Source organism: Rhinatrema bivittatum, chromosome 3, assembly GCF_901001135.1.
Source record: "Rhinatrema bivittatum chromosome 3, aRhiBiv1.1, whole genome shotgun sequence".
NCBI lineage: Eukaryota > Metazoa > Chordata > Amphibia > Gymnophiona > Rhinatrematidae > Rhinatrema > Rhinatrema bivittatum.
This window is the reverse complement of record NC_042617.1, coordinates 36927451-36953849: the sequence shown is the minus strand read 5'-3', so window position 1 is coordinate 36953849 and position 26399 is coordinate 36927451. Positions and strand designations below refer to the sequence as shown.

The 26399-nt window shown below is 40.6% G+C and overlaps 1 protein-coding gene across 6 annotated transcripts in view; it reads left to right on the top strand.

The window, feature by feature from the left end:
• DISP1 (dispatched RND transporter family member 1) overlaps window positions 1-26399 on the top strand; it is a 429672-nt gene that overhangs the window by 20603 nt on the left and 382670 nt on the right. For 3 of the 6 annotated variants that reach the window (XM_029593122.1, XM_029593125.1, XM_029593123.1), the window contains exon 1: window positions 21209-21346. Coding sequence is in view for 1 of the 6 variants with exons in the window: in XM_029593118.1 (XP_029448978.1) it covers window positions 21306-21346 (41 nt within the window). In the remaining 5 variants the exon portion in view is untranslated. Of the gene's footprint in view, window positions 1-21208; window positions 21347-26399 lie in introns of those variants that run through there. The other 3 variants (XM_029593120.1, XM_029593124.1, XM_029593118.1) reach the window with 2 other exon arrangements.

Genomic DNA, 26399 nt, shown 5'->3' with positions numbered 1-26399 from the left:
TATCTGTAAAAAAAACAAACCCATAAAAAACCAAACCCTTAAGACAAGGTTCCCAAATTTTTGAGGAGTATGGACCCCTTTCCGTATATAGAAAAGTTATTAATATAATAACAAAGAAATAATTATATGCACACCAGACATTCATAATATATAAAATTTATGAAATCTTACTGATATAAACATATTACAAAGCACAGCAGTAAATGTGGAAGAATGTACTCATATTCAGTAACTTATGTAGTAACTCAAGTACCCACAGAGCTGGATCTGGAGAGATTGCGGGGAATGGACTGGTGGAGAAGGATAGACAGTGATTGGCAGGGTGGGAGAGACACAGACTGGCGGAGATGGACTAGTGGAGAGAGAGCAACTGGAAGGGCTGGACTGGTGGAGGGTGAGAGAGAGTGTGACTGGCGGGGATGGACTGGTGGAGGGAAAGAGGGGGACTGGTTGGGATGGACTGTGGCTCAAAGACAGAGAGAGAGACGCTGATTGGGAAGGGGGAAGGAGGGATGTTTGAGCAGGCCCACATCACTAAAAGGGAGATGTGGAGAGAGGTTTGGTGCACATATTTCCCTCCCAGCCCCCACTGCCCAACATGCTTTATTTTGAAAATTATGACTATTTTTAAAGAAAATCACCTGTGACAAGGAAATCAATACCACATCACATCCCAGCCCCTCCTAAATAAATCTGAAACTGAAACTTTCCTTTTCCACCACTCTTACATCCCACCGGTATATCGAGTTAAAAATGCTAGCTCATCCCTGCATGTCTTCTCACTCCTGATAACATTAGTCAATGTATGCGCTGTCTTTAAACTGTATGTTATGTGAACACATTAAGTGATTGTATCTGTTGGTTCATATTATGTATGTCATGATGTAAACTGTTGTGATCTTCATTTGGAACGATGGTATATAAAATGGCTAAATAAATAAATCACCCAGTTCATTTGATTTTGACAGGGGTCCAATGGCTCTCTCCATACCTGCCTGTTACTAAATTTGATATATGCAGAGGCAGGACTGCTCATAAAGCAAGAGGACAGCTACAAACATTTTGCATTATTATTGCAAGGGGCTGGGTATGCATCTCAGAATCTTCTCCAGACAGAAGCACTTTCTAAGTAAGAAAAAAAAAATCCCTGGCCAGTTTCAACCACTAATAAAATTATTTAAGAGTATCAATCAAAAATTCTTCTATATAGGATTGGGACAAATCCCACTATAAAGCCTGCATCTCATGTTCTACAATACCCTGTGTTCACAGAAACTCCCCCAACAAAAGGTGCAGAGCAGACCAAGTACATTTCCCCTTACCATTCACCATTGAAAAAATAATATTCAAATTCTGTTGTCACCTCTAACAGTAACACAAACTCTTTCCATTACCAGGAATATTGTACAATACAAAATCCTGCAAAATATGTACTCAGAGCCTATAGAAAAACTGCCATACCATAACACACAACTGCCACACTCAAAATAATAACGATCTTACCTATGAAAAGACAACCCTGCAAATATAGCAACAGGCCCTAAAACACCTCCTAGAAGGAAAACAGAACAAGTTGGGCTCCTATAGATCACTTTATAGAAACTATGTGCTAGCAGAATACCTCACCTAAGTTCCAATGCAGAACACAGACAGACTTACTAAATACAGAATACAGAGACCAAAAGTATAAATTGAACTAGAACCCACAAGAAGCCAAACTCTGTATGCATTACAATAATGGAAAAACAACTATTATTCACAAAACATTGAATAATACAGTCAAGGAATATAAAATATCAATAACAGTAAAACCATACTAATAAAAAGAATATTTTGTAAGAATATTTTTATTTATTTAGGCATTTTATATACCATCGTTCCAAAAGATCACAACGGTTTACAAAAAACAATATTCATAATCTAGGTCTCTGCAACAACAAATAATGTTCTAGGTCAACATAACATCAGATACAGACTACCTTCACAACCTCTAATTTGTAATATGTAAGATCCACTTCAGTGATCTTCACGGATTAGTCTGTAATTTGTCATAATCTACTATACATCGCTCATTACTTTTGCTCATTCTATTGATAATGTCTGTTTTTCAATGGTGAAGTTATTATAATTTATACTTTAACTTGTATGAATTTTTGAAGAGCCAGGTCTTTAGTTTACGTTGGAACTCCGCTTTCTTTTTGTTATCAGGCGTAATGTCTCTGGTAGTGAGTTCCACAACTTGGGATCCGCTATGGAAAACATCGGTCTCTTATTTGTGTTGGGTGTGTATTTCGCGTTGTAGGCACAGTTAATAGTCCTTTGTTTTGCAGTCTTAATGTCCACTGTGGTATGTATGGTTGAAGTATCACTCCTAATAAGAAGGGGTTTGTGTCATTGATGATAAAAATTGTTAGTACCTTTATAATGAATTCTTGATTGTCTGGAAGCCAGTGCAATGCAGTCGGCAAGGGGGGTGATGTGTTCAAATTTCCTTACCCCTAATAGAAGTCTTGCTGAGGCATTGTGTAATAACCTCAGAAGTTTTAATAGTCCTGAAGGTAGACCTAGTAGAAGGGGAGTTAAAGAAATCTATGTTTGAAAATATTGGTGTTTGTAAAACAATGCGGAAGTCTTGTAAGGTTAGTAATGGTTTCAACCGATGCAATATTCTCAGTTTGGAGTATTCTGATTTAATTAATTTGCTTATGTGCTTTTTCATTGTTAAGTTCTCATCGATCTGTATTCCTAAGTCCTGTACTTGATCTGAGGGTATAATGTTAAAAGTCCCCAAGTCTAGAGATGGCGGTTTGACTATGGAGGAGTTTCTCCTTAATCACACAATTTCAAGGGTTTGTTTTTTTTTGTGTTTAGAGTTAGTTTCAGATGAGAAAGTTCTTGTTTAGCCTTCATGTATGTTGACAGTGTCAAAGTTTTTTCAAATGAATTTGTGAATGGAATATAGAACTGCTTATCTGCGTGTAAGAGGTTGATTCCTAGTTCTGCTAGTAATCTGCACAGAGGTAGCATGTAGATGTTGATTAGTGTTGCTAAAAGTGATGAACCTTGGGGGACACCGGTATTGATTGGGAAGGTGTCAGATGTGTGATTGTCTAGTTTGACTTGGAATGTCCTTTCTGCTAGGACGGAAGAGAACCAATTGAGAACATTTCCCTTTATTCCAATTTTTTCAGTTGATTACCTAGCAGTATATGGGCCACAGTGTTGAAGGCTGCTCTTAAATCAATTAGTACCAATATGTAAGATTCATCGTTGTCAAACCCTTGTAGTACTGGGTCCATTAAAGAAATGAGCAAGGTTTCTTTCTGTAGATTGATTTTTTTTTTCTGAACCCGAATTGGTTTGGATATAGAATATTATTGTCTTCGAGGTGGTTTTCTAATTGGGCTAACAGTGCTTTTTCTAGGACCTTTCCAATAAACAGCAGGTGAGATATGGGTCGATAGTTGACCCAATCATCAGTTCTGCCAGTTTTATTGTTTAGGATTGGTTTGATCACTGCTTGTTTTGCCTTTGCAGGGACCAATCCTTCTGATAGTGAGTGGTTTATTATGGTAGTGATTATTGGGGTTATTATGTTGTGTACCATTTTCAAGGAACTTACTGGGATTGGGTCTAGTGGGTATATAGCAGGCTTAATTCTTGTAATGATTTGGTTAATTTCAAGTTTAGTTGCTGTGTCGAATGTGTCCCATTTTGCTTGATCCTGTTTTTCATCATGTTTATCTTCAGTTTCTTTTGTTGGTGAGAAAGCAAGGAATTGAGTTTTTAATCTATTGATTTTTATCTAACAAAGAAATGGCCTATTCATTGCAGGAATTCTTTGAAAAGTAGTAATTTCTTGTGATATGAGGAAGATGGGTCTGTTTTGAAGAGTAATTTGGAATTAAATATCACACCGTGGATCTGTTTAGCATAGTATTTCTTTTTAGCTGTATTGATTTGTGCACAGTATTTTGTTAGGAGAGATCTGGGCATTTCCGCCATTGTTTCTTTTGTTTTTCTAGTATCTTTTTAGTGCATCTAAGCTCTTCACTGTACCATGGATTTTTATCCTTTGAATTATTCTGTTCATTTTGGAATGTTTTTTTTATCTGGACTGTGCTTAGGGTATCTGAGGAGGCATTGACTTGGTTAAAGTCAGTTATCTTATTTTTGATTGACTTTAAGTATTTCAGGTTCAATCTTTTTTCTGAAGGTGAAAGTTTGATTATTCCTTGAATTTGTTTTTGTGTTGAGTTATTTTTGCATTAATTAGTTGGTGGTCAGATCAGGGCAAAATTGTGTGAGCTGTGTTTATTTTACAATTAATGTATTGACAAATATTGGGTCAAGGATATGTCTGGATTTATGAGTGGGGTTTGTTACAAATTATGACCATCCCATTGCTTCCATTGTATCTAGGAAAATTTCATATGCTGTAGTTTTTGGGTTTCTGTCTACTTGAATGTTAGTCACTTACAATTATATTATTGGCTGCAGGGTTTAAAGTTAAGGCCTAGCAAACATAAGAGATGCCTTACTGGGTCAGACAAAGGGTCCATCAACAGTGGCCATACAAGTCATAAGTACCTGGCTAGTACCCAAGCATGAAAAAGATCCCTCGCTACTATTGCAGGTAACAAGCAGCAGCTATTCCTTATTGATTCATAGTAGTTGATGGACTTCTCCTCCAGGAACTTATCCAAACCTTTTTTAAACCCAGCTACAATAACTGCCTTAAGCTCTGGAATTCATTGCCAGAGGATGTGGTTAACTGTGCGTTGAGTGAAAACAAATTTTCTCAGATTCGTTTTAAATGTGCTATTTGCTAACTTCATGGAGTGCCCCTAAATCTTCTATTATCTGAGAGAGTAAATAACCGATTCACATTTACCCATTCTAGACCTCTCATGATTTTAAAGACCTCTATCATATCCCCCCTCAGCCATCTCTTTTCCAAGCTGAACAGCCCTAACCTCTTTAGCCTTTCCTCTTAGGGGAGCTGTTCCATCCCCTTTATCATTTTGGTCGTCCTTCTCTGTACCTTCTCCAGCACAACTATATCTTTTTTTGAGATGCATCAACCAGAATTGTACACAGTATTCAAGGTGCAGTCTCACCATGGAGCAATACAGAGGCATTATGACAACCTCCTTTTTATTTGCTATTCCCTTCCTAATAATTCCTAACATTGTTTGATATTTTTTTTAAGATCGCCACAGCACGCTGCCATCAATATTTTAAAACTCATATAAATTATTTTTAAATTTCCCAAACAAAATAGTTCAAAACATCAGACACATCAAATATCAGCCAATAATTAAAGCTAATAAAGATTTAATATTTCCCCATGCTCCATACCTGGGAACGTGTGATTTCCAGTCACCCTGCGATTGCTGTAGATTAACAGGAGTGGGAAGGAGGGTTCACCAACTTACTTCTCTCTCTCACCCACACACACCACACACACACTTTCCCTGTCCTCACACATGCTCCCTTTCTCTCATACACACGTTTTGTCTCTCATATACATGTGCTCTCACGCACACGCTCTCTCATTCACATACTCCCTGTCTCTAACACCAACACACATGCTTACACACACACACACTCTCCCTCTCGCTCATGCAAACATGCTCCCACACACACAAACACTCCCTGTCTGACACGCACGCTTTCTCTAGCATTCAGTCATGCTCTCATATACAAATACTTTCTCTTTCTCAAACACATATGATCTTACTCTCTCATTCTTAAATTCATGCACACACATACAAGCTCCCTCTCTCTCGTTCACAATAGGTTGTCTTTCAAACACACTTGCTTATACACCCTCTGTTTCTGGTTCTCTATCTTTTTCCTGGAGTCTGCAGGGGGAGAGAGGGTCCTGCAACCTGCTCCTCACTCAGGCTGTTGGCGGCCCCCTGGCCTTTTTCAGACTTTGGCTGCTGGCAAGATGGGGGTGCGCCGATTGGCCCTGTAGCCTTCTTTATGCTTCAGCTACTGGCGAGATGGGTATGCCATCTCGCCAGTATTCACTCTTTAGCTGCCGGTGACACGTGGTGCGCCGGCGGCCTCTCGGGCCTCCTTTTTTACGGTTGCCTGCAGCAGCCTGTTGGGCCACTGGTCGCGTACGCTTTTTTTTCTTCTTCCCTTGTTATGGTTTGGTGGACCTCTAGGGGTCTACGGAGAACAGATTGGGAAACACTATCCTAAGATTACTCATCCCATGACCCCTCATTCTAGAGTCTCCTTTGTATTGAAAGAGGCCTGCTTCCTAAGCATGTAAACCTTTGAAATATTTAAATATCTCTATTATATCTCCCCTATCATTTTTTCTAGTGTATATGTTTTGATCTTTGTCTATCCCCTAATGCTCACCTATACAGGGGCAATATTGCCTCCCTTTTTCTGTTGACTGTTTCTCTCCCTATGCAGCAAAGCATCTTTCTGGCTTTTGCCACATTGCATTATCCACTTGTTTGGCCACCTTGATATCAAGCATGGAATAGATTTAAAAATGGGCTTTGTTGACGAAAAAATGGGAATCTCGTTGTTTTGAAGCTGCACTGCAAAGGAGGAAATAAGTTCTATTGTAATTTTATGGGATCACTACAAACAGCCAGCTGTGTTGCTGTCTCTTTCCTGGCTGGGAGCATGGGATGTATATTTACATATGTATATATCAAGAAAGGTAAACCCCTAATGCAGTAGAAAACAAAGTATTATATTATATATGCTCCCACAGCTAGGCCCTGTCTAAGAACAAAATACTACATGATTGTGCTCTGCTTGCTTTGTACATTGTTTCTTAAACAATGTGGGAGTAATTTTCAAAAGATTTATGTGCATAAAAGTTGCGAATATATATATATAGTGACCTTCATTTTCAGTTTTAGGGAATTTCAATGTTACAACAAAAAAAAAAGTCAGCGGGGAAAAATGACTGATAATAACACACAGGAGAAAAATCAGTGAAAAAATAATTTTCCTCTGATTTCTTATTTGTTCTATCATTGGAATTCCCAGACAAAATAAAAACTGAAAACAAATGTCCCTGTATATATAATAGCAATTTTCAGAAGCCCACTTACGTGCTTAGAAGATACATTTACACCTGTAACTCATTTTAAAATTAACATAGCAATTTTCAAAAGTCATTTACATGCGTAAAACGTACTTACACGTGAATATCCTTATGGACAATTCAATGACATATATTGTAACAATTTTCAAAAGCCCATTTACAGTGGTAAAGTGCATTTACACGTGTCAAGCCAATTTTAAGCATGTAAATGCTTTTTAAAATCAGGTCCAAAAATTGCATATATATGTGTAAAAACAAGTTTTAGGTTCTGGTTACAAAAAAAGCATCATTTCAGTTTTACTTTCAGACTAAGTGGGGATGAAAAAAAGCAGTTTGGAAACACATCTCTCTAGAATCCCATTTAAAAAAACCCCAACTATAACATTCTTTTATTAGGGGATTGAGAGATGAGTGTAAAGCCTTGTACTTGGTGTAGATAGACAGCCAATAGGATTAGTTTACTTTATTTCAAAGTGGCAATGTGGGGGAGCCATGTGAATTGAATAATTATAAATCAGGTCAATTAAATACTGAAGATTTTTTCCCCTTCTGATGTGGACTTGGCATGCATTATGTTTAATAGTTTCTGTTTTCTATTGCATTGGGGGTTTATCTTTCTTGGCATATTTCATGTTTACTTAGAATTAATTCATTGTGTAATGTCTTAAATGCTAATAAAATCTTAATTAAAAAAAAAAAAAATAAAAATACTGAAGACACTTTCCCCTTTTGGTGCAATGGCGTGGGCTGCCTGTTCCATTGTACGAGATGGTCTTCTAAAAAAGAAATGTTGGCACAGTCTGCTGAAGACCACGAAAGAATCTGACTGAATCGTTAATGGGCCCCAAATGTACAGTGGATGTCAGAAGCCTCAGTGGGGACTTAGAAGTTTGGCATCATTAAGTTCAGTACTTAGGCAATCTTGTTTTCTGTTAGAGCTGATTCCAATGACGTGCTTGTTGGGGAAACAATTACTTCCTTTGTAAATAGTGATGCTGAATAATGACTAAGTGTATTCATTTGCACTGCCAGCACAAACTGAAAACAGATTCTTTTTCCTGCACTTTTCCACAGTGGGCCATGTGACTCTGTTTAGCCTTTGCTTGACCATCTTCAAGACCTACAAGCCAAATAGCTTGGCCATGAAACCGAGCAGCTGTTTCAAAGGCCTCTCTTATAAAATCTCTGTTTATATTTCGTTAGTGTGTGAAAACCTCACCTTATTTTATTAAAAAAAAAAATAATAATGGTTCCTCAAAGTGCTATGTCGGTCTGGCGATGAAGCTTGTCAGACTTGAAGCACGTAGCTTTTTCCCCTTGAGAATTCCTTACTTGGTAGAGCGTAATTTCACTTTCTAATGGCTTTGTAGATTATAGTAAGCCAGGCTAGCGGGTTGATTATGGCCGCCTAAGCCTGCAACAGGGCTCTGTCTAACATGTAGTGTTTGCCACTGAGGTTCTTCCCTGCTCACCCAAGAGTCGGCTAGTGTACTCTGTGGCCTTCAGGGAATGTACGTGAACAGCTGTCTCCGCAGCTGATACCAGTACTTTTTCTACTCTACCTAAAAGAGTTGTTAATAGAGATTGTTATTGCTTTTTTTTTTGTTACTTGAGTGCCATCAGTGTAAACTGTAGGTACAAAAGAACGGATGCACAGTTGAGCAACAAAGTGTATACAGCAGGTCCCAGTGCTACAGGGCTTGCGGTTTAGGTGAAACCTGATGACAGTGGAGAGACTCCACGTGAGTTGAATTTGATCTTATTGCTCTCCTTCCCCCTACCCCCCAGAACTCTCTTTTCTCTTTAGAAATACTGACCTATTTCATAGGGGTTCTCTTTTCAAGATCAGAACCAGGCTAGCTTTCTGTTTCTACCAGCTCTGTTTTTCTTTTATTTCCTTTCTTTACTATAGAGCTGTCATGAATAAAGTCTAGCATCTGTTGTTAATTGTTTTTTTTTTTTTTTATTGATTGTTTCAGTCAAAAATTCTGGGCTGCTCCTACATGGAGTACCCAGAATGACATTTAAAAAAAAAAACAAAAAAACAGTTCAGATTTTTTTCATTAGATTTCCTTATGTAGTATAACCAACAATACAGATCTTCAGTGCGCTGAATAATTTCCAGAGACTGAAAAACAGCAACTCAAGAAACATAGGCCTTGCTTAACAACACCAAGTATATACTTTTTATTTGAAAACTGTTCGTTGTTAATTCATTTTACGTTACTAGAGCATGTGGCAGCTGGGTTGAGTAGTCCCTGACGTGACCAATGAAGAAAGAGAGGTCAAGTGTTGCAACCGAATCCTAGTGGCTCCCTGTTGGGACTCGGTACCTCAGCGAAAGGAAGTGCGAAGTTGTCCAAATTATAAGGCATATTCTTGGATGATGTGGCTGTGCTATAAAGTATTATCCTATCATGAGGAGCTGAAGTGTTGACTCCATGAAGGAGATTTTTAAAACAAATGGCTGTAGCCATTTTTTTTTTTTTATTCCTAAAAAAAAAAAAAAAAGTGAAAAACATAAGAACTATGAGCTATTAGAAAAAAAGAGAGGAAATAGTTTTGCCAGGCAAGTTGACATTTTAAAGAAATTCCATCTAGCAATGCTGCTTTTTAAGAGCACAGTGCCTAGCTTAGGGGAGGTAAAACAATTTTTCTAGTGGGCATGTGGAAAACTGTTTGTGATTTGTGTATAATGGAAACCTGCACCTTCTGGGAATATTGCAGTATCCTAGTTCCAACTCCTCTGTTCTTAATCTAAAGTGGCTCTCTCTCCACTGAAGCCCTCCTTTTGTTTTTAAAAGAAAAGGCAGCAAGGTGACCAACGATAAACCCAGAAAGGATATTTAAAAAAAAAAAAAAAAAAGTATTTCTAATTTCATTTAAATCTGTCTCTGGATTTCTGGTCTTTCTGACAGTTCTTTACAAATCTCATGAAAAATCCTGGTGTAGGTCAGTTTTCTCCTCATCTTTACCCCTATAAGGCAGATTGGGATTATGTCAAACCATTGAGGAACAAGGAAATGGGTATGTTTATTTCTTAGTCAACAAGCAGGGCTCAATTAGTCATGACACGTTAGTAATGTCTTCCGATGGCATCGAACAGACCCATCTCTCCGAGCTCAGTAAAAGTTTACTGATCATGCGTGATGTTTCTCACATGTGCACTGCCTTGTGAGCCATTCAACAACATTTTTAAGTGCTACCAAAATACAATTAGGAGCCTTCCCCCCCCCCCCCCCTTCCCTAACTTAAGATGTCTGGAGAGGGACCTGGAGAAGAAGCTAGTTATCACTGGCTTGTAGTCCTGTATCTGTAGGTGCCAGATGATGCTCATTAGGTCTGTTACAACTGTTTGAGCCCTAACTATAACATGGAAAACTGGTATAATTCTGATCAACTGTCTCCTAGGGCCTGGCAGTCACTGGTTAGGCAAATGCAGAAGCTCTAAATGGTGATCATGGAGAAGCCCATCTCTTTGTCCGGTCTCTGGAGCTGGTCTTCTTCCTGGAGCAGAGCCACCTTTTACCCCTACCCTACTGAGTCAAGCAAGAGCTCCTTACATTGATGTTCCCCAACAATAGCTCTCTTGTAGTGCTAGGTCCTAGACCTGCTGCAGATATGGGGTTGAGAAAAGTACAGAATTACTCTGTGCTGGAAAAGGTATGGTCATCAGCACCTAACTGGTCCTTGTCCCTGAGATGGACCTCATTGGAACTAATAAAGAAGAAACTGCATGGCACCATGACTAGGAATCTTTCATCGATGACGTGTCTCTTTATCCTTCATAGCAAGGAAGGTTCCCAGGGTCCCTGGATCACCTTTTCTTCCTAGATCTTGGTGATTCCAGGGCCCTGTTGATAGTCTTGGAGTGGAACTTGCACTCTATAGTGCTGGCAGTGCAGAAGCTTGAAATGCTGGCACCAATTCGGTCTACAATCCCTGTGGAGGGTGATGAAGAAGAAGATGCCAGATAAGATTTTGCCAGCATGGACACTAGAGACCTAGCAGTGGTGAGCTGTGAGCCCCCTCTTTAATTGGAGCCTAATACTTCAGCTCTACTCCAGCAGGGTCTTGAAGAAGATGCCTCTTTTCCAACTATGGCCCAAAGAGCACAACAGCTAGCAGACCAGCTCACTGAGATGGTGAAATATTTTTGTATCCTTGGCTCCTAGAACAGGAGAGATGCTTTGCTGCTTTTCTGATCCAAACTGAGTGAGGTGTTCCAAAAGGCAAGGATTCCTACTAGCTGCACAAGAAAGCGCAGCTTTATACAAGAATTGCCAGCAATAGGGCAGCCGTCAAGTCAGGCAACCCTTCACCTTCAGTTGGGGAGACTCATCCTGAGTTGGAGGGTGATGAAGAAATTTTGGCTAGGTCAGCATCCTTCTTTGACATATCCTTTTTGAAGCAACAGAAGTCTCTACACCAGTCACCATCTTCATTATTGGGGTCATGGATAGGTGTTTTTCCATTACCTGGATCAGAAGAAGGTTTGATGGGAATTCTGTCAAACTCCTTGTCGAAATTACTGCATCGTTCATCGCTACCTGAGGCCCTCTGCTATTCCAGGTTCCTAGATAACGTCTGCAAACTTATCAGGAAGGAAGCAGATTTTAGAATGGAGATTTCTGACCTTCTGCAGCTCCTGCAACCCCTGGTGGCAGCAATCCCTGCACACACATTACTCCAGAAATTCCAGTCCACGATATGGCAGAACTTCACCACTTGCCTGCTAGTAGCCAGTAAACTGGATCTAAAATATAGGGTGTAGCCAGCCCCTGGTTTTAGTGTAATACAACTCCATCACCATTTCCTTTGGGTTAGTAAGGATTCAAAGCTGCTAGAGACTTTTGGGAAGAACATTTTCTAAAGCTCCATGCTGAGCTCTCGTATAATGGCACATCAGCTATACATGATACATCCTAATGCATTCATGTAAGTACTGTAACTGCTCACAGAGTCTTTAGGCCCTGAACAGGCTGCAGTTGATAAGGTATTTGAAGACACTGAGCAGGGTGAAATGGCATCTGGCCTTCTTGGTCTATGAAGCTAATTGACACTATGGCTAGGATTTCAGTGGTTGCCATTGGATTCTGTAAGCTGGCTTGGTTATGTGTCTGTGGTCTGAGAGAAGACATCAGAGTTTGACTTGCTCCTTTTCATGGGAGGCAACTTGTCCAGAGACTAAAGTTAGAGACCATAATGCAGATTAAGGAGCATCAGTGTTGCTGTTCAGTCACCATCAATGGGAGGAGGAGATCAGCTTCTTGCTTCCAGGTGCTAATACTTATCTTATTGATGCACATACTTTCAGAGGCACCCCTTCCGGTCTTACCAGTATTCTTGACCCATCCCTGCTATATAACAGCAACAGCTTCCTACTAGAAGGCAGCAAAGGGAAAGTGTCAACCCAAAACCCCTCAGCAGCCAAAGGTGAAGCTTTGACCTAATTTCTGATATGCCTCAAGCCCAGCTTCCTGCTGCCTCTGATGGTGGGGGCTTGGATAAAGATCACAGAGGATTATTTGGGCCCTGAAAATTGTGTGATTGCTGCTTGCATTTATCTCGCCTACTCTTGACTCAGTGGTTTTCAGTCTGAAGTTCAGATTTGTCTCAGATGGCCCATCTTAGACTGGTGGTAGAATCTCTCCTTGAGCAGAGGGCGATAGAGCTGGTTCCATCCAGAATTGGGGGCCAGGAATTCTACTCCCGTTAATTCCTCATTCCTAGAGACTGGAGGGCAGAATCCTATTCTAGATTTACAAAGAATGAACAAGCTGCTGTTGTGGGAAAAGTTCAAGATGAACTCTCTTCACATGATCCTTCTGTTCATCCAAGCTGGAGATTGGTTATCAAGAACATCTAGGCTTATATCTCCATTCATCATTCATGTTGTAAGTGCCTCAGGTTCATAATGAAAGGGACACATTACCAATAGAGGATCCTTCCTTTTGGCTTATGTGCAGCCCCGAGGGTGTTCATGAAGTGCCAGCTGGTGGCAGTGGCATATTCGCACCAAGGGGAGTCTGCATCTTCACCTACCTGAACAAATAGTTGGTTACAGGTTTGTCCTTGGAAAAGATCTCTAGAGTTTTGGAGCAAACTGTTAGACTTCTTCAGTTCTGAAGATTTCTGATCAACTTTGTCAAGTTGAGCCAGAGGATTCAGTTCATCAGACCATGGATAGATTTTGTTCAGGACAGAGTCTTTCTCCCTGCGACAGAGCGCACTGTTAATCTGCCATTGGACGCGCGCTTTCCCTTACCCCTTATTCAGTAAGGAGTAGAAAACGCGTGTCCAACCCGCCGAACCTAGTAGCACCCTCAACATGCAAATGCATGTTGATGGCCCTATTAGATATTCCCGCGCAATTCAGTAAGTAAAATGTGCAGCCAAGCCGCACATTTTACTTTCAGAAATTAGTGCCTACCCAAAAGTAGGTGCTAATTTCTTCGGGCACCGGGAAAGTGCACAGAAAAGCAGTAAAAACTGCTTTTCTGTGCACCCTCCGACTTAATATCGGGAGGTCCCGAAGAGTAAAAAAAAAAAAAAAAGTATATAAAAAAAAAATTTGAAGTTGGCCGGCGGCGGTCGGGTCGAAAACCGGACGCTCAATTTTGCTGGCGTCCGGTTTCCGAGCCTGTGGCTGTCAGCAGGCTCGGGAACCAACGCCGGCAAAATTGAGCGTCGGCTGTCAAACTCGCTGACAGCCACCGCTCCGGGCCAAAAGGAGGCGCTAGGGACGTTTCTACCACCGGGCCTCATTTAAATATTGTATTGCACGCACAGGCGAGTGGCCTGTGCGTGTGCCGGGAGAGTGGGCGTTTGCCCGCTCTCCTGCGGACTTTACTGAATTGGCCCGTGAGTGAGAGATAATTTTCTTCGATTTGTTTTAAATGTGCTACTTGCTAACTTCATGAAGTGCTCCCTAGTTCTTCTATTTTCTGAGAGAGTAAATAACCGATTTACAGTAACGTTTTTAAGAGCTTTCATGATTTTGTAGACCTCTATCATTTCCCCCCAGAGTTGTCTCTTCTCCAAATTGAAAAGCCCTAACTTCCTTAGCCTTACCTCATAGGGCAGCTGTTCCATGCCACTTGTTTCAGTTGCCCTTCTCTGCACTTTCTCCAGTGCAACTATATCTTTTTGAGATGCAGCAACCAGAATTGCACACAGTATTTAAGATGCGGTCTCACCATGGAGCGATACAGAGGTGTTATGACATCTTCTTTATAATTCCTAACATTGTTTGCTTTTTTGATTGCCACAGTACACTGAGTCAATGATTTCAATGTATTATCTACTATGATGCCTAGATCTCTTTCCTGGGTGGTAACTCCTAAGATAGAACCTAACATTGTGTAACTACAGCAAGGGCTATTTTTCTCTATATGTATCACTTTGCACTTGTCCATGTTAAATTTCATCTGCCATTTGAAAGCCCAATCTTCCAGTCTTTCAAGGTCTTCCTGCAATTTATCATAATCTGCTTGAGATTTTAACTACTCTGCATAATTTTGTGTTATCAGCAAATTTGAACACCTCACTTGTTTAACCCCTTTCCAGATCATTTATAAATATATTAAAAAGCACCGGTCCAAGTACAGACCCTATTGTAAGATGAGTCCTGATCATCCTGGGTCACATGGCAGAGGTAGTCTATTGTTCCTATGAGAGGCCTTCAGTGGGGTCTTCGATGTCAGTGGGATTAGATATGTCATATAGAAACATAGAAATGAAGAAGACCAAACGGCCCATCCAGTCTGCCCAGCAAGTTTCACACTTTTTTTTTTCTCATACTTATCTGTTACTCTTGGCTCTTAGTAACCTTTTGGTTCTATTTCCCTTCCACCCCCACCATTAATGTAGAGAGCAGTGTTGGAACTGCATCTAAGTGGCCACAACATCATGATTACAGCTGAGATGAAGATGACTCTTCATTGGTGGATAAGGCCAACAGTTTTGGAAATGGGGCTTCCCCTATTGGCATCAAGTGGGTCTGTACACAGATATCTCCACTGGAGGTGGTGGAGCTCATACCAGCAGAGCTTGAACCCAAGGGACCTGGTCTCTTGGAAATAGATCAGCTTTTAAACTAGATGATGGTGGAAAGCTGACAGTCGCTCAAATGCACATGATTTAGAATGATGTATCTTTGAAGGACACTAAGAGAGCAGGGAATTAGGGCATCCCAGTAGAGAGGTTGTAATAAATGCTAAAAGTGGACCCTGGTGCCTTTAAGTAAAGAGCAAACAGAGCAGAAAGATTCCAAATTATTCCTGTTAGCTAAAAGGTAAGTTGTTAATACAAGCAAAAACATACTTTGAAATGTCTATATACAAATGCTAGAAGTCTTTAAAAAAAAAAAAAAAAAAAAAAAAAAGGAAAGTTGAGTGTAGAGCACTGGATGATGAGGTTGATATAATTGACAACTCAGAGACCTGGTGGAAGGAAGGTAATCAGTGGGACTCTGATACCAGATACAAATTATATCAAAATGATAGGAATGATCAAATTGGTGGAGGGCAGGCACTGTATGATAGAGGGCATTGGGTCAAACAGGATAAAAGTTCTGCAGGAAACAAAATGCAATGCTGAATCTTTATGGATAAAAATTCCAGGTGAAAAGGGAAATAAAATAGCAGTGGAGGTGTATTACCTTCCACCTGGCCAGAATGAACAGCCAATGAAATGCTAAAAGAACTTAGGGAAGCAGTAATAATGGGTGATTTCAATTACCTCAGTATTGACTGGGTGAATGTGACTTTTGGGCATGCTAAAGAGGTAAAGTTCCTAGATGAAATAAATGACAGTGTTACTCACCTGATGGTCCAGGCAGCTGTTTCCCCCCCTTTGCAACGGATGCCTACATTGCTGCTTCTTTCTCAGGTCTTCCTAGGCATGCACACATGCAGAATTATACATAACTTAAAGGGCCTGTGGTGGGAAACCACTTGGGCGCACACTGATGACGTTGCTTCTTCAGTACTATAAAGAGCCCACCAGCAATGGGTCGACTAGTAGTGTAAGTTGTTGCAGCCAGATCCTGCCTTCTCGTTCCAGTATCTGCCTACCTAGTCTCTCCAGCCCAGCCTGCCTTGTCCTTCAGCCCTAGCCTGTTCCCTGTCCTTGCTGCAGCTTCTGTCTTCGGAATGACCCTTGGGCTTGACCTCAGCCTGGACCCTGCCCATTATCGTCTTTTTCCTGCCTTTGATCTCAGCTCAGACCCTGACTGTCCTTGTGTTCTGCCTGCCTCTGACCCTTGTCTGACATTGGCCATTTGATTTAGCCATTCCTCAAGAGAGTCTTGCCTAAGTCCTGCTGGCCCCCAGAACATGAGACCTCCGCTTAAGGAGAAAGGGGTTAATATAGGTGAAGCTCTAGACTAGTCTTCTCTTCAGTCAGCTCCGCCAGCTGTCAGTGGAGACCTAGAAGGCCCTCCTTGTAGGTTGAGCCAACTCCACCACAGCACCAAGGATCCACGAAACCTACGGACAACTTCATGGAGCAGCTGGTATAAGAACCAATAAGAGGGGAAACGTTATTTAAGGGTTTTTTTATATACTGAGACACGTTTGGAACATTATCTCGGTTTACAATAAAACATAACACAGCAACAGGCTTTTCATAAAACACGTAAAAAAAAAAATACATGGTAGCAGGAATAAAACATAACTTCTTGGATTGGGAGGAATAACAGGATAAAACTTAATAACTAAATGACTGCAAGAAGAGCATAAATACAGAACAACAATGAGTTAAAGGCAATGCTGTGAAAAGGAGGAGGAGGGAGATTGATTAGGAGCAGGTATTGTCAGGGAAATCGTCTAGTGTGGGGGAAAAGAGTCAGTGTGACTGGAATCATGGCAGATCACCAGAGGGTGGGGAAAGATGAGTCAGTCAAGAGTATGCCTGTTTGAAAAGCCAGGTTTTGAGGTTTTGTTTGAATTTCCTGTATTTTAGACCTTGTCCTTAGTGGAACACAAGATTTGGTGCGAGAAGTAACTGTTGGAGCAACGGCAGTAGAGATCACAACATGATCAAATTTTACTTAATAACTGGTGGGAGAATACTAAAGGATTCTACTGCGACAGCATTTAACTTTCAGAATGGTGACTATGATAAAATGAGGAAAATGTTTGTTTAGGAAAAAACTGAAAGGAGCAGCTGCAAAAGTTAAGAGTTTACATCAGGCATGGATCTTGTTTAAAAATACCATCATGGAAGCCTAGACCAGATGTATTCCGTGCATTAGAAAAGGTGGAAAGAAGGAGAAATGACTACCTGCATGGTTAAAAGGTGAGGTTAGAAAGGCAATAATAGCTAAAAGAATATCTTTCAAGAAATGTAAAAGGGTTCCGAATGAAAAAAACAGGAAATGGCATAAGCGCTGGCAAGCTAAATGCAAAGCATTGATAAAGAAGGCAAAGAGAGAATTTGAAAAGAAGCTTGCTTTGGAAGCAAAAGCTCACAATACCATTTTCTCCCTCTCCCCCGTTCCTTTCGATATCCCTGTTATATGTAACTTTTATTTTCCATTCTCTCTGTTAAAGTTATTCCCCCTCAGTTGTTTGTAAACCGATGTGATATTCATTTGAATGTCGGTATATAAATAAATAAATAATACAAACTCTTTCAGATACATGCAAAGTAAAAAGCCTGTGAAGGAGGCAGCTGGACCATTAGATGATCAAGGGGCAAAAGGGGGACACTTAGGGATGACAAAGCCATAAAGAGAGTCTAAATGAATTCTTCAGTCTTCACTGAGGAAGATGTAAGAGAAATACCCAAGCCAGAAATGATATTCAAAGTTGATGATTCAGCAGAACTGAAGTAAATCTCAATGTACCTGGAAGATGTAAAAGGACAAATTGACAAACTAAAGAGTAGCAAATCACCTGGAACAGATGGTGGTATACATCCCAGAGTGCTGAAAGAACTGAAAAATGAAATTGCAGACTCGCTATTAGTAATTGTAATCTATCATTAAAATCGTCTATGGTACCTGAAGACTGGAGGGTTGCCAATGTAATGCCAATTTTTAAAAAGGGATCAAAGGGTGAGCCAGGAAACTACGCTCCAGTGAGTCTGATTTCTGTGGCAGGCAATATGGTAGAAACTATTATAAAGAACAACATTGCTGAACATATAAATAAGCATAATTTAATGGGACAAAGCCAACAAGGATTTAGTTAAGGGAAGTCTTGCCTCACCAGTCTGCTACATTTTTTAGAGAATGTAAATAAACATGGATAAAGGTGAGCCAGCTGATATAGTGTATCTGAATTTCCAGAAAGCATTTGACAAAGTCCCTTATGAGTAACTTCTTAGGAAATTAAAAAGTCATGGGATAGGGGGCAGTGTCCTATTGTGGATTGGGAACTGGCTAAAAGATAAAGAGAAAGTAGATCTAAATAGTAAATTTTCCCAATGGAGAAAGTTGAATAGTGGAGTACTCCAGGGATAGGCTCTGGGACCACTGCCTTTTAATATACTGAACGACATGGAAATGGGAACAACAAATGAGGTGATAAAATTTGTTGACACAAAGTTATTCAAAGTTGTTAAATCGCAAGAGGATTGTAAGAAATTGCAAGAGGACCTTGCAAAACTGGGAGACTGGGCATGCAAACAGCAAATGAAATGTAATGTGGACAAGTGAAAAGTGATGCACTTAGGGAAGAGTAATCCAAATTATAGTTGCACAATGCAAGGGTCAACATTAGGCGTTACCTTTCATCTTGGCGTCATAATGGATAATAAATTGAAATTTTCTGCCCAGTGTACAGCAGCAGCCATGAAAACAAATAGAATGCTCGGAATTAGGAGGGTAGGAATGGAGAATAAAACAGAGAATAGCATAATCTTTACTACTCAACTATCTTACTCTAATTCTCTCCCCAGTTTTATGACCCTGTTGTAATGTAACTTTTATTTCTTTGCACTTGTTTATGTTCTGTTTTTGTGCACACCCTCTTGTTATTTATAAACCGGCATGATGGGGTTCCTAATCTCGAATGCCGGTATAGAAAAATCTATAAATAAATAAATAAATAAAATAATAAATAAATAATGCCTCTCTCTCTCTCCATGGTATAACCTCATTTTGAGTAATATGTGCAGTTGTAGTCATCATATCTCAAAAAAGATATGGCAGAATTAGAAAAGGTACAGAGAAGGGCAACCGAAATGATAAAGGTAATTGAACAATTCCCCTATGAGGAAAGGCTAAAGTGGCTAGGACTCTTCAGCCTGGAGAAGACAGCTGAGGGTGATAGAGGTCTGTAAAATAAGAAGTGGAGTGGAACGAGTAAACCCTAATGGGTTGTTTTCAAAGAGTTCAAATTCTAGGGGGCGTGCAATGAAGTTACTAGGTGATACATTTAAAACTAATAAGAGAAAATATGTATTTTTTTACTCAATGCATAATTAAGCTCCAGAATTCATTGCCAGAGGATATGGTGAAAGTTATTAGTGTAGCTGCATTTAAAAAAAGGATTGGACAAGTTCCTGGAGGAAAAGTCCATAAGCCATTATTAGGTGGAGTTGCAGAAATCCACTTCTTATCTCTGGGATAAGCAGCTTGGAATTTATCTTCCCCTTGGGATCCTGCCAGGTACTTGTGACTTGGATTGGCCATTGTTGGAAACAGGATACTGAGCTTAACAGACTTTTTGGTCTGACACAGTATGGAAAATCTTATGTACTTAAGTACATTTCATATCTTCAGATCAACCTTCTGGAGCTACATGCCATCTGATGTACACTGGAGACTTTTTCCTCACCTTTTAGGGGGAAAAAGAATCTTGATAGACAATCAAGTATCCATAGTCTATATAAACAGGGGGTGGGGGGCAGGGTGCAGGCTGCCAGACACAAGATCTCTCTGCAAGCGATGTGGTTTCCAGGAACCCTAAACACTTCAGCCTAGTTTCCCTAAGCAACTCATAGCTGTTGCTGCAAAAGAGGCTTCCACCAAGTATCAAATCTAGGGATATGAAGACATGCATTCAGGTCTTTAGTTTTTTTATTTTAATTACTTTTTGAATATTTCTATAATTGTTCTTTCAAGATGAAATTTATAGTGTGTGTTGTGTAGATCAGTGAAACAAACTAATGCATTTTGATTTGTAATTTTTATAAGGCAGAATGTGAAAAATGTACAAGGGTTGAATACTTTTTCCCCTCAAAGGTAAAAGTAGGAGAGAGAACTTCCACAAGAAGTCAGCAATATGTTAATGGAGATGCCCCATTATGTATCTGTCCTTAATGAGAGAATGCCATCCTCCTTATAGTCTTGCAGTGTTGTATTTCACTCCTTGTGACCTTGGGGAAGTTGCACCACCCTTATTTGTCTTAGATTGTAAGCTCTCTGGAGATGGAATTTACTTACTGTACCTGAATACAATTTGCCTTGAGCTACCAAGGAAAAGGCATGGGCTAAATCTAAAAATAAAATTGTTATAATTTTACAGTTGTCTTGTATGTTCATAACATGGCGATCATTGAAAAGCAGCTGAATTTGTGGTTATGGGGAAGGTGAAAATGTAGTTAATCGTTGAGCATCAAAAGCCTTTACTCTTGTATACCTTGCAGCAGTCTCTTAGAGGCAATTTTGAAAGATCTGCAGAGCAGGTAAGATAGAAGTTTAATTATAACGGGTTATATTGTTTGTCAAATTTTCATCTGAATTTACCCAGCTAGCGGTTTGGCTGAAAATTCTTCTTAATGTAGTAGCCAGTCAGAATTTGACCATCTAAATTTAGGACAGCTGTACATAGCTGAGTTTGTGCTAACCTAATTCAGAAGCCTGTCCCTGGAGTTGCCTTTTTTTTTTTTTGTTATGGTAAACTTGCCCACCATATAAATTTAGGTAGCTAAGTTCAGCTAGTCAGTAGGGGGACATTTTTAAAAGCAGAGGTTTAACCAGTTGGCTCCCAAAATTAGCTTTTGAAAATTGACTTTTTATCTGAATATATAGGACCTTGGTTTAACATTGCATTCAACCTACATTATAAACTAACTGAGAAATCTTGGTTCGTTCAATGCTATACTATTATTTTTGCTATTTTGGATACTTCCTTGGTGTTTGTGATTTTGTATAGTATTTTTCTTTTTCAGGTTTATGACAGGCAGTGGAAGTGAAAATCTTTTGTTGGTGTTTGAAGAACAGTAGTACGTGGATGACTGTTTCCTTTTGTTCCAGAACATCTGCATGTTGCAGCTGAGAGATAATGATGCTGCAGTTTCTTTGAGGTAGGTAATGCAGAATTTTACTAAAACATTCATTTAAAAACGTTCCTGAATGTGTCTGATTAGTATCCTCATTTGCTTTGTACAACATTACAGAAGTGTTCTATACCCATGCTAGAATATAATGGCTGTCAGTTTGAATAGCACCATTAAGATCACATTTATATTAACTCGCTCTCATGTAATGCCTTTGAGCTATCTCTGCTACTCACCAGGTGTTAAACCCTTGGCCACTTGAGGGTCCCAGTAAGCATTGCATAGGCCTCGTCTGCACCTTTGCAATTCCTCTTTCTTGGCAACATCCCCACCCACCAAATGGTTTTCCAGTTGCCTTTGGGCAAGAAACCTGCCCACAAGCTATTTATTCCCTGAGGGTTTCTGGGAACACTGCCACCTCACAACAATCTGAGATCACAGAACTCTCAGGCATTCACAGACCATTTACCAAACTATTAGGATCCCACAGCAACTCATGTGGGTCACTAATTAGGCACAAAACACAGAGCTAATGTACTAAATACTTTTTAGTAAAAGAGATTTACAGTGAACAAAAAAAGATTAAAAACTGCATTACAGCATACAAGAGAGGAAAAGGGTTTTTCATTGTAACCAACTGATATACTTACATTTCTGCTTTGGTGTTTATGTAAATGCAGTATATCAAATAAATAAAAATAATCTGGAAATTTTTTTATATGCTGTAACTTTCATATTTCCTAGAAGATTACTAGATTCTCATATCTATCTAGCTATTTTAGTAGGCTTACATTTCCTATTAGCACCCAGTTGTAAATCCCAGCTGAAATGTTCTTTCTAACTCTCTCGCGCTCTCTCTCAGCCATAAAACTCTTCCCATTAAAGGTCTGGCAGCACCAGTGTGACTTCAGAAGCTCATTCTGATTCTGGGATGTAGCCTGTCAGCTCCAGCTGCTAGTGCCTATGAAATGCTGCATTGTTACGCTGCCAGCTAGAAATCATCAGGAAAAAAAAGGTTCTCAAAGGAAGTTTTACATAAGAGACAAATAACATAGCAACATAGTACATGATAGCAGACAAAGAACAAAATGGACCATCCAGTCTACCCAGCAAGGTGTTTAGGGCTGTAATTGTTGCTTCATGCAGGTTACCCACAGGCCTTCTGCTTAGAATTGTAAAAGTTGCTCTGTGCAAGTTACCCCCATGACTTCTGTTTATAACACAAACAGTTAAAACTCCTGTTTTGCAACACTCTCATTTTTTGTTTTTAGTTAAAGTATCCAGAGCCTTTTTAAAGGTAATTTTAAATATCACAGCTTGGCAATCATTGCATCAGTCTGTTTATTTCTTCTTAAGCTGTTTCTCATGGTTTCCCTTCTTTCTTCAAACAACTTTTCATTCGAATCAGGTGATGGACCCAAGTCATTTTGAGCTGCACACTATCAGGTAGTGTTAGGTTTAAACTGTTTTGCTGCCATTGTTCTACTGTTTAGGCAGAAAGGATGGTAGATACATGAAAATAGCCTTTGGTGGAGCTAAAAACGATATTGGAATTGGGGGGGGGGGGGGGGGGGAGAAAGTGGCCTGGGAGAAGCGCAGGGGATCTTTAGTGGTAGAGAAACAAGGGTAAATCTAGAGCACTAAATAGGGTCTGTGGTAGGGAGTAGGGAGGGAAAATATGTAGATGAGATGCACCTTGCACTGGTACCTGCCAACAATTCCATGCAGGCCGATACAGTAAAGCGCGGCCGCGGTTACCCTGTTTCTAACCCGCTTTGTACCCACAATTTGGCTGCGTAAGTCTAAGTCTAACCCGCGATTCACTATCCGTTCTTACCAATCCTTACCGCTTCTTTAAATCGACGCGTATCCCTTTCTGCCCGCGGCATGTATATGAGATGTAAACGATTGGATTAGCTATTCCCTCCCATACAGTAACGTGCGGCCCGATTATCGCCTTTTTAACCAACTGTTTTGCCGCGCGTTTAACCTGCTAATTTACCGCCTGCCCTTACCCTGGCGTTAGAGGGATGTGACAGCAATAGGCTGGCTCCGTTCAAATAAGTGGGTGGGTTGGAGCAAGCGAGTAACATGGTGTGGCCTGGTTCTCCTACGCTCGGGCATCGGGGATTGCCAGTCCTCTCTCCCCCCCCTCCCCTCCCGAAGCAAGGCGCAGGGCGAAAATCGAATCGACTCGACATGTTATTAAAGCAAATAGAAATTGTAACAAAAGTAAACTTACTGCATGCTTCCAGCAGCCCCAGTCCTCTCTCCCCTCCTCCCGAGGCGCGCACACGTGCGCCTTCGCTGCCTTGAGCGCCCAAATTGGACGTGTGTTCATGCACCTTCGCTGGCGGGGCTGCTGGAAGCCGCTTTCGCCGCCTGCTGCCCCCGGGAGGCAGTGGAGCCGCGGTGCGCGCCTCGGGAGGAGGGGAGAGAGGACTGGGGCTGCTGGAAGCTTGCAGTAAGTTTACTTTTGTTACAATTTCTATTTGCTTTAATAACATGTCGAGTCGATTTTCGCCGTGCACCTTGCTTCGGGAGGGGGGGAGAGAGGACTGGCAATCCCCGATGCCCGAGCGTAGGAGAACCATCCACTTCCTGGTACCTGTCATTTCAAATGTCATTTGAAATGACAGGTACCAGCGCACCCAGGATACTGTATAGGCGCTGTATAGCGCTCTATACAGTAAAATGGATTGCGCTTCATGGACACGTTTTGGACGCGGCTTGCATTTGCGTCTAATTTAAATACTGTATCGAGCGGTATGTGATCCGAATTGTGCGTGCGGCAAACGAGGGTGTGCCTGGCCCTGCCGCACTCTTTCTAACACGTCCTTACTGTATCGGCCTGATAGTTTTCTGTTTCTACTGAGATAAGAATTATTGTGTCTACTTTAGTACCTCTTAGAAACTGCATTAAAATGAGCAGAATGTCACTTAAACCATGCCTCAAGGATGCAACCTGATTAATTGTTTAAGGAGTACTTGAAGGACTGATCGGTAATAGAATGAATTAGCAAAACTGGCAAAAGTTTTATTTATTTATTTATTTAGAAATTTTTTGTATACCGACAACCGTTTGCACATCGTATCGGTTCACATATAACTTAGAACTAAGACAGAATAGCTGTCATTTAGGCATAGCCTTTACAATGAACAAGGATAACATAAGAACGTATAAAAGAGTAAATAGGTGCATGAATGTTAGCAGGGTGTAGGTGATGAAAGGTACTAGGAGATAAACATTTTGAGATGGGTGCTGGGAGTAAAGTGTTTTGTATTTTTGCTGACTTTTGCTTAAACAAATTGGACGTTTCAGTGTGGTGTCTCTTAAGTTCTGTTCTACTCGTCATTGCTCTCGTTATGACTTATTGCTGTATCTCTAGCCAAAGCTCAGTCTCCCTTCTCTCCCCTAGCCCTACCACACGAAAGGCAACAAGTCAAGTTCCAGCAGTTTTGAAATGCTAACACTAAATCCGTGATTGACAAGGGGTAATTTTTTTACTTTCATGTGGCTCTGCTTAAGAAAAAAAAAGCATTTTGATTCCAAGTGTACTGTTTTTCAGTTGGAGCATACAAAGCTACAAGGCCGTTGCTGATACTTTTGTCGTGGATGGACTCCAGGCAGGAACATTAAGGTTGCCTTCTATCACTACTGCCAATTTCTTCAAAAGGTTAAATCAGCAGTTCAAGTGCATCTGGCAAATACTACCAAGTTTCTGATAATGTTTCCTTTTTGAGCAGGGTTGAATGATTGTGGAGAGAGATATGACGTAAATTAATTCTGGTTAGGTCTGGAAACTGACTAGATTTCAAACTACTCGGGGAAGCATACCTTGCTTTGTCCACCGGGCCAAGGTTTCAGCTCAAGGAAAACTAATGTGCTGAAGGGAAATGCATCTGAGGCTGGGGCCAACAGCCATGCTTCCGAGGGGCCTAATAGAGGTGGTTGTCTTGAAAAGGGGTAGCTAGGACCCAGGAAGCGCTACCTGGCCCCCCGCTTGCAGCCCAAGCTTTGCCTCTGCATAGAAGTGGCTTATTCTGAAACTGGCGTGACCCAGTCTGCTGCTGATGCTTTGATTTGGACTGGACTGATTAAACTCAGCAAGCTACTCCTTTTTAATATTGCTAGGCTAGCCCTTGGCTGGCTTTGCAGAGTGAGAGGCCTAGAACTATTTCTGGCCCCCACACCCAAGGGGAAGACCTCCTGGCTGGCACCTGACGGTACTTTAATTCCCGTGCGTCTTATTTCGTTCAAAAGATCCTTAAACGCAGCAATGATGTAATTTAACATAAAAAGCAAATTTAGCTTAATTAAGGAACTCTGCAGGATGTGTACATTTCCAAAATGACCCTTTATGTTTTGTCAGTTCATCTCATCTACACATTTTTGTTTGGTTGCCCTAATAGATTTCGAGAGGGAGTCTGTTTTTGAATATTTTTGTATGAACTTTTGGTGGTATTATGTCTTTAACAGCAGTATCGCATTCTGGTCAAACAAATCCCACACACCTCTGGTGATCTTATTGGTACTGAAGAACCTTTAGGCTGGCCAGGCTGAGGATTCTAATTTTGTGTTAATCCAATCCCCAATTTTCTATGTATCAAAATTGCCCCTACTCTTTAATTGCATCACATTAATTGGAGTTTTAGAATTATTCCTCTTTCCTATTTTACCCTTCTTTGTAGCTTTTCACATTGTCTTTCATATCCACACTCACACCCAGCACACTGCTTGCTCTTCATGTAAATCCATACACTTAACACACACAGAATGGCAATGCCAAGGATCACAAACACAGTCAGTCTAGCACTTGAGCATGCACAGTAAATGTTGGCCATCACATAAGCACAAGCGCAATTCCACTCCAACTTTTCTTTCCAACTTTTGCAAGCGCAAGGCACAAGTTTTGCAAGTGCTCACGCTACAGAGAAGCCGGCTCTCACGGCATACCCCGCACCCTCCCCTTACTAGAATGAGAAAGAAACAAGAAGTAGAAGAAGACATAACAGAAGCCGCTCAATGGAGTAGCATTAGACCAAGCTGCAAGGACAACCAGGAAAAATATAGCGGATG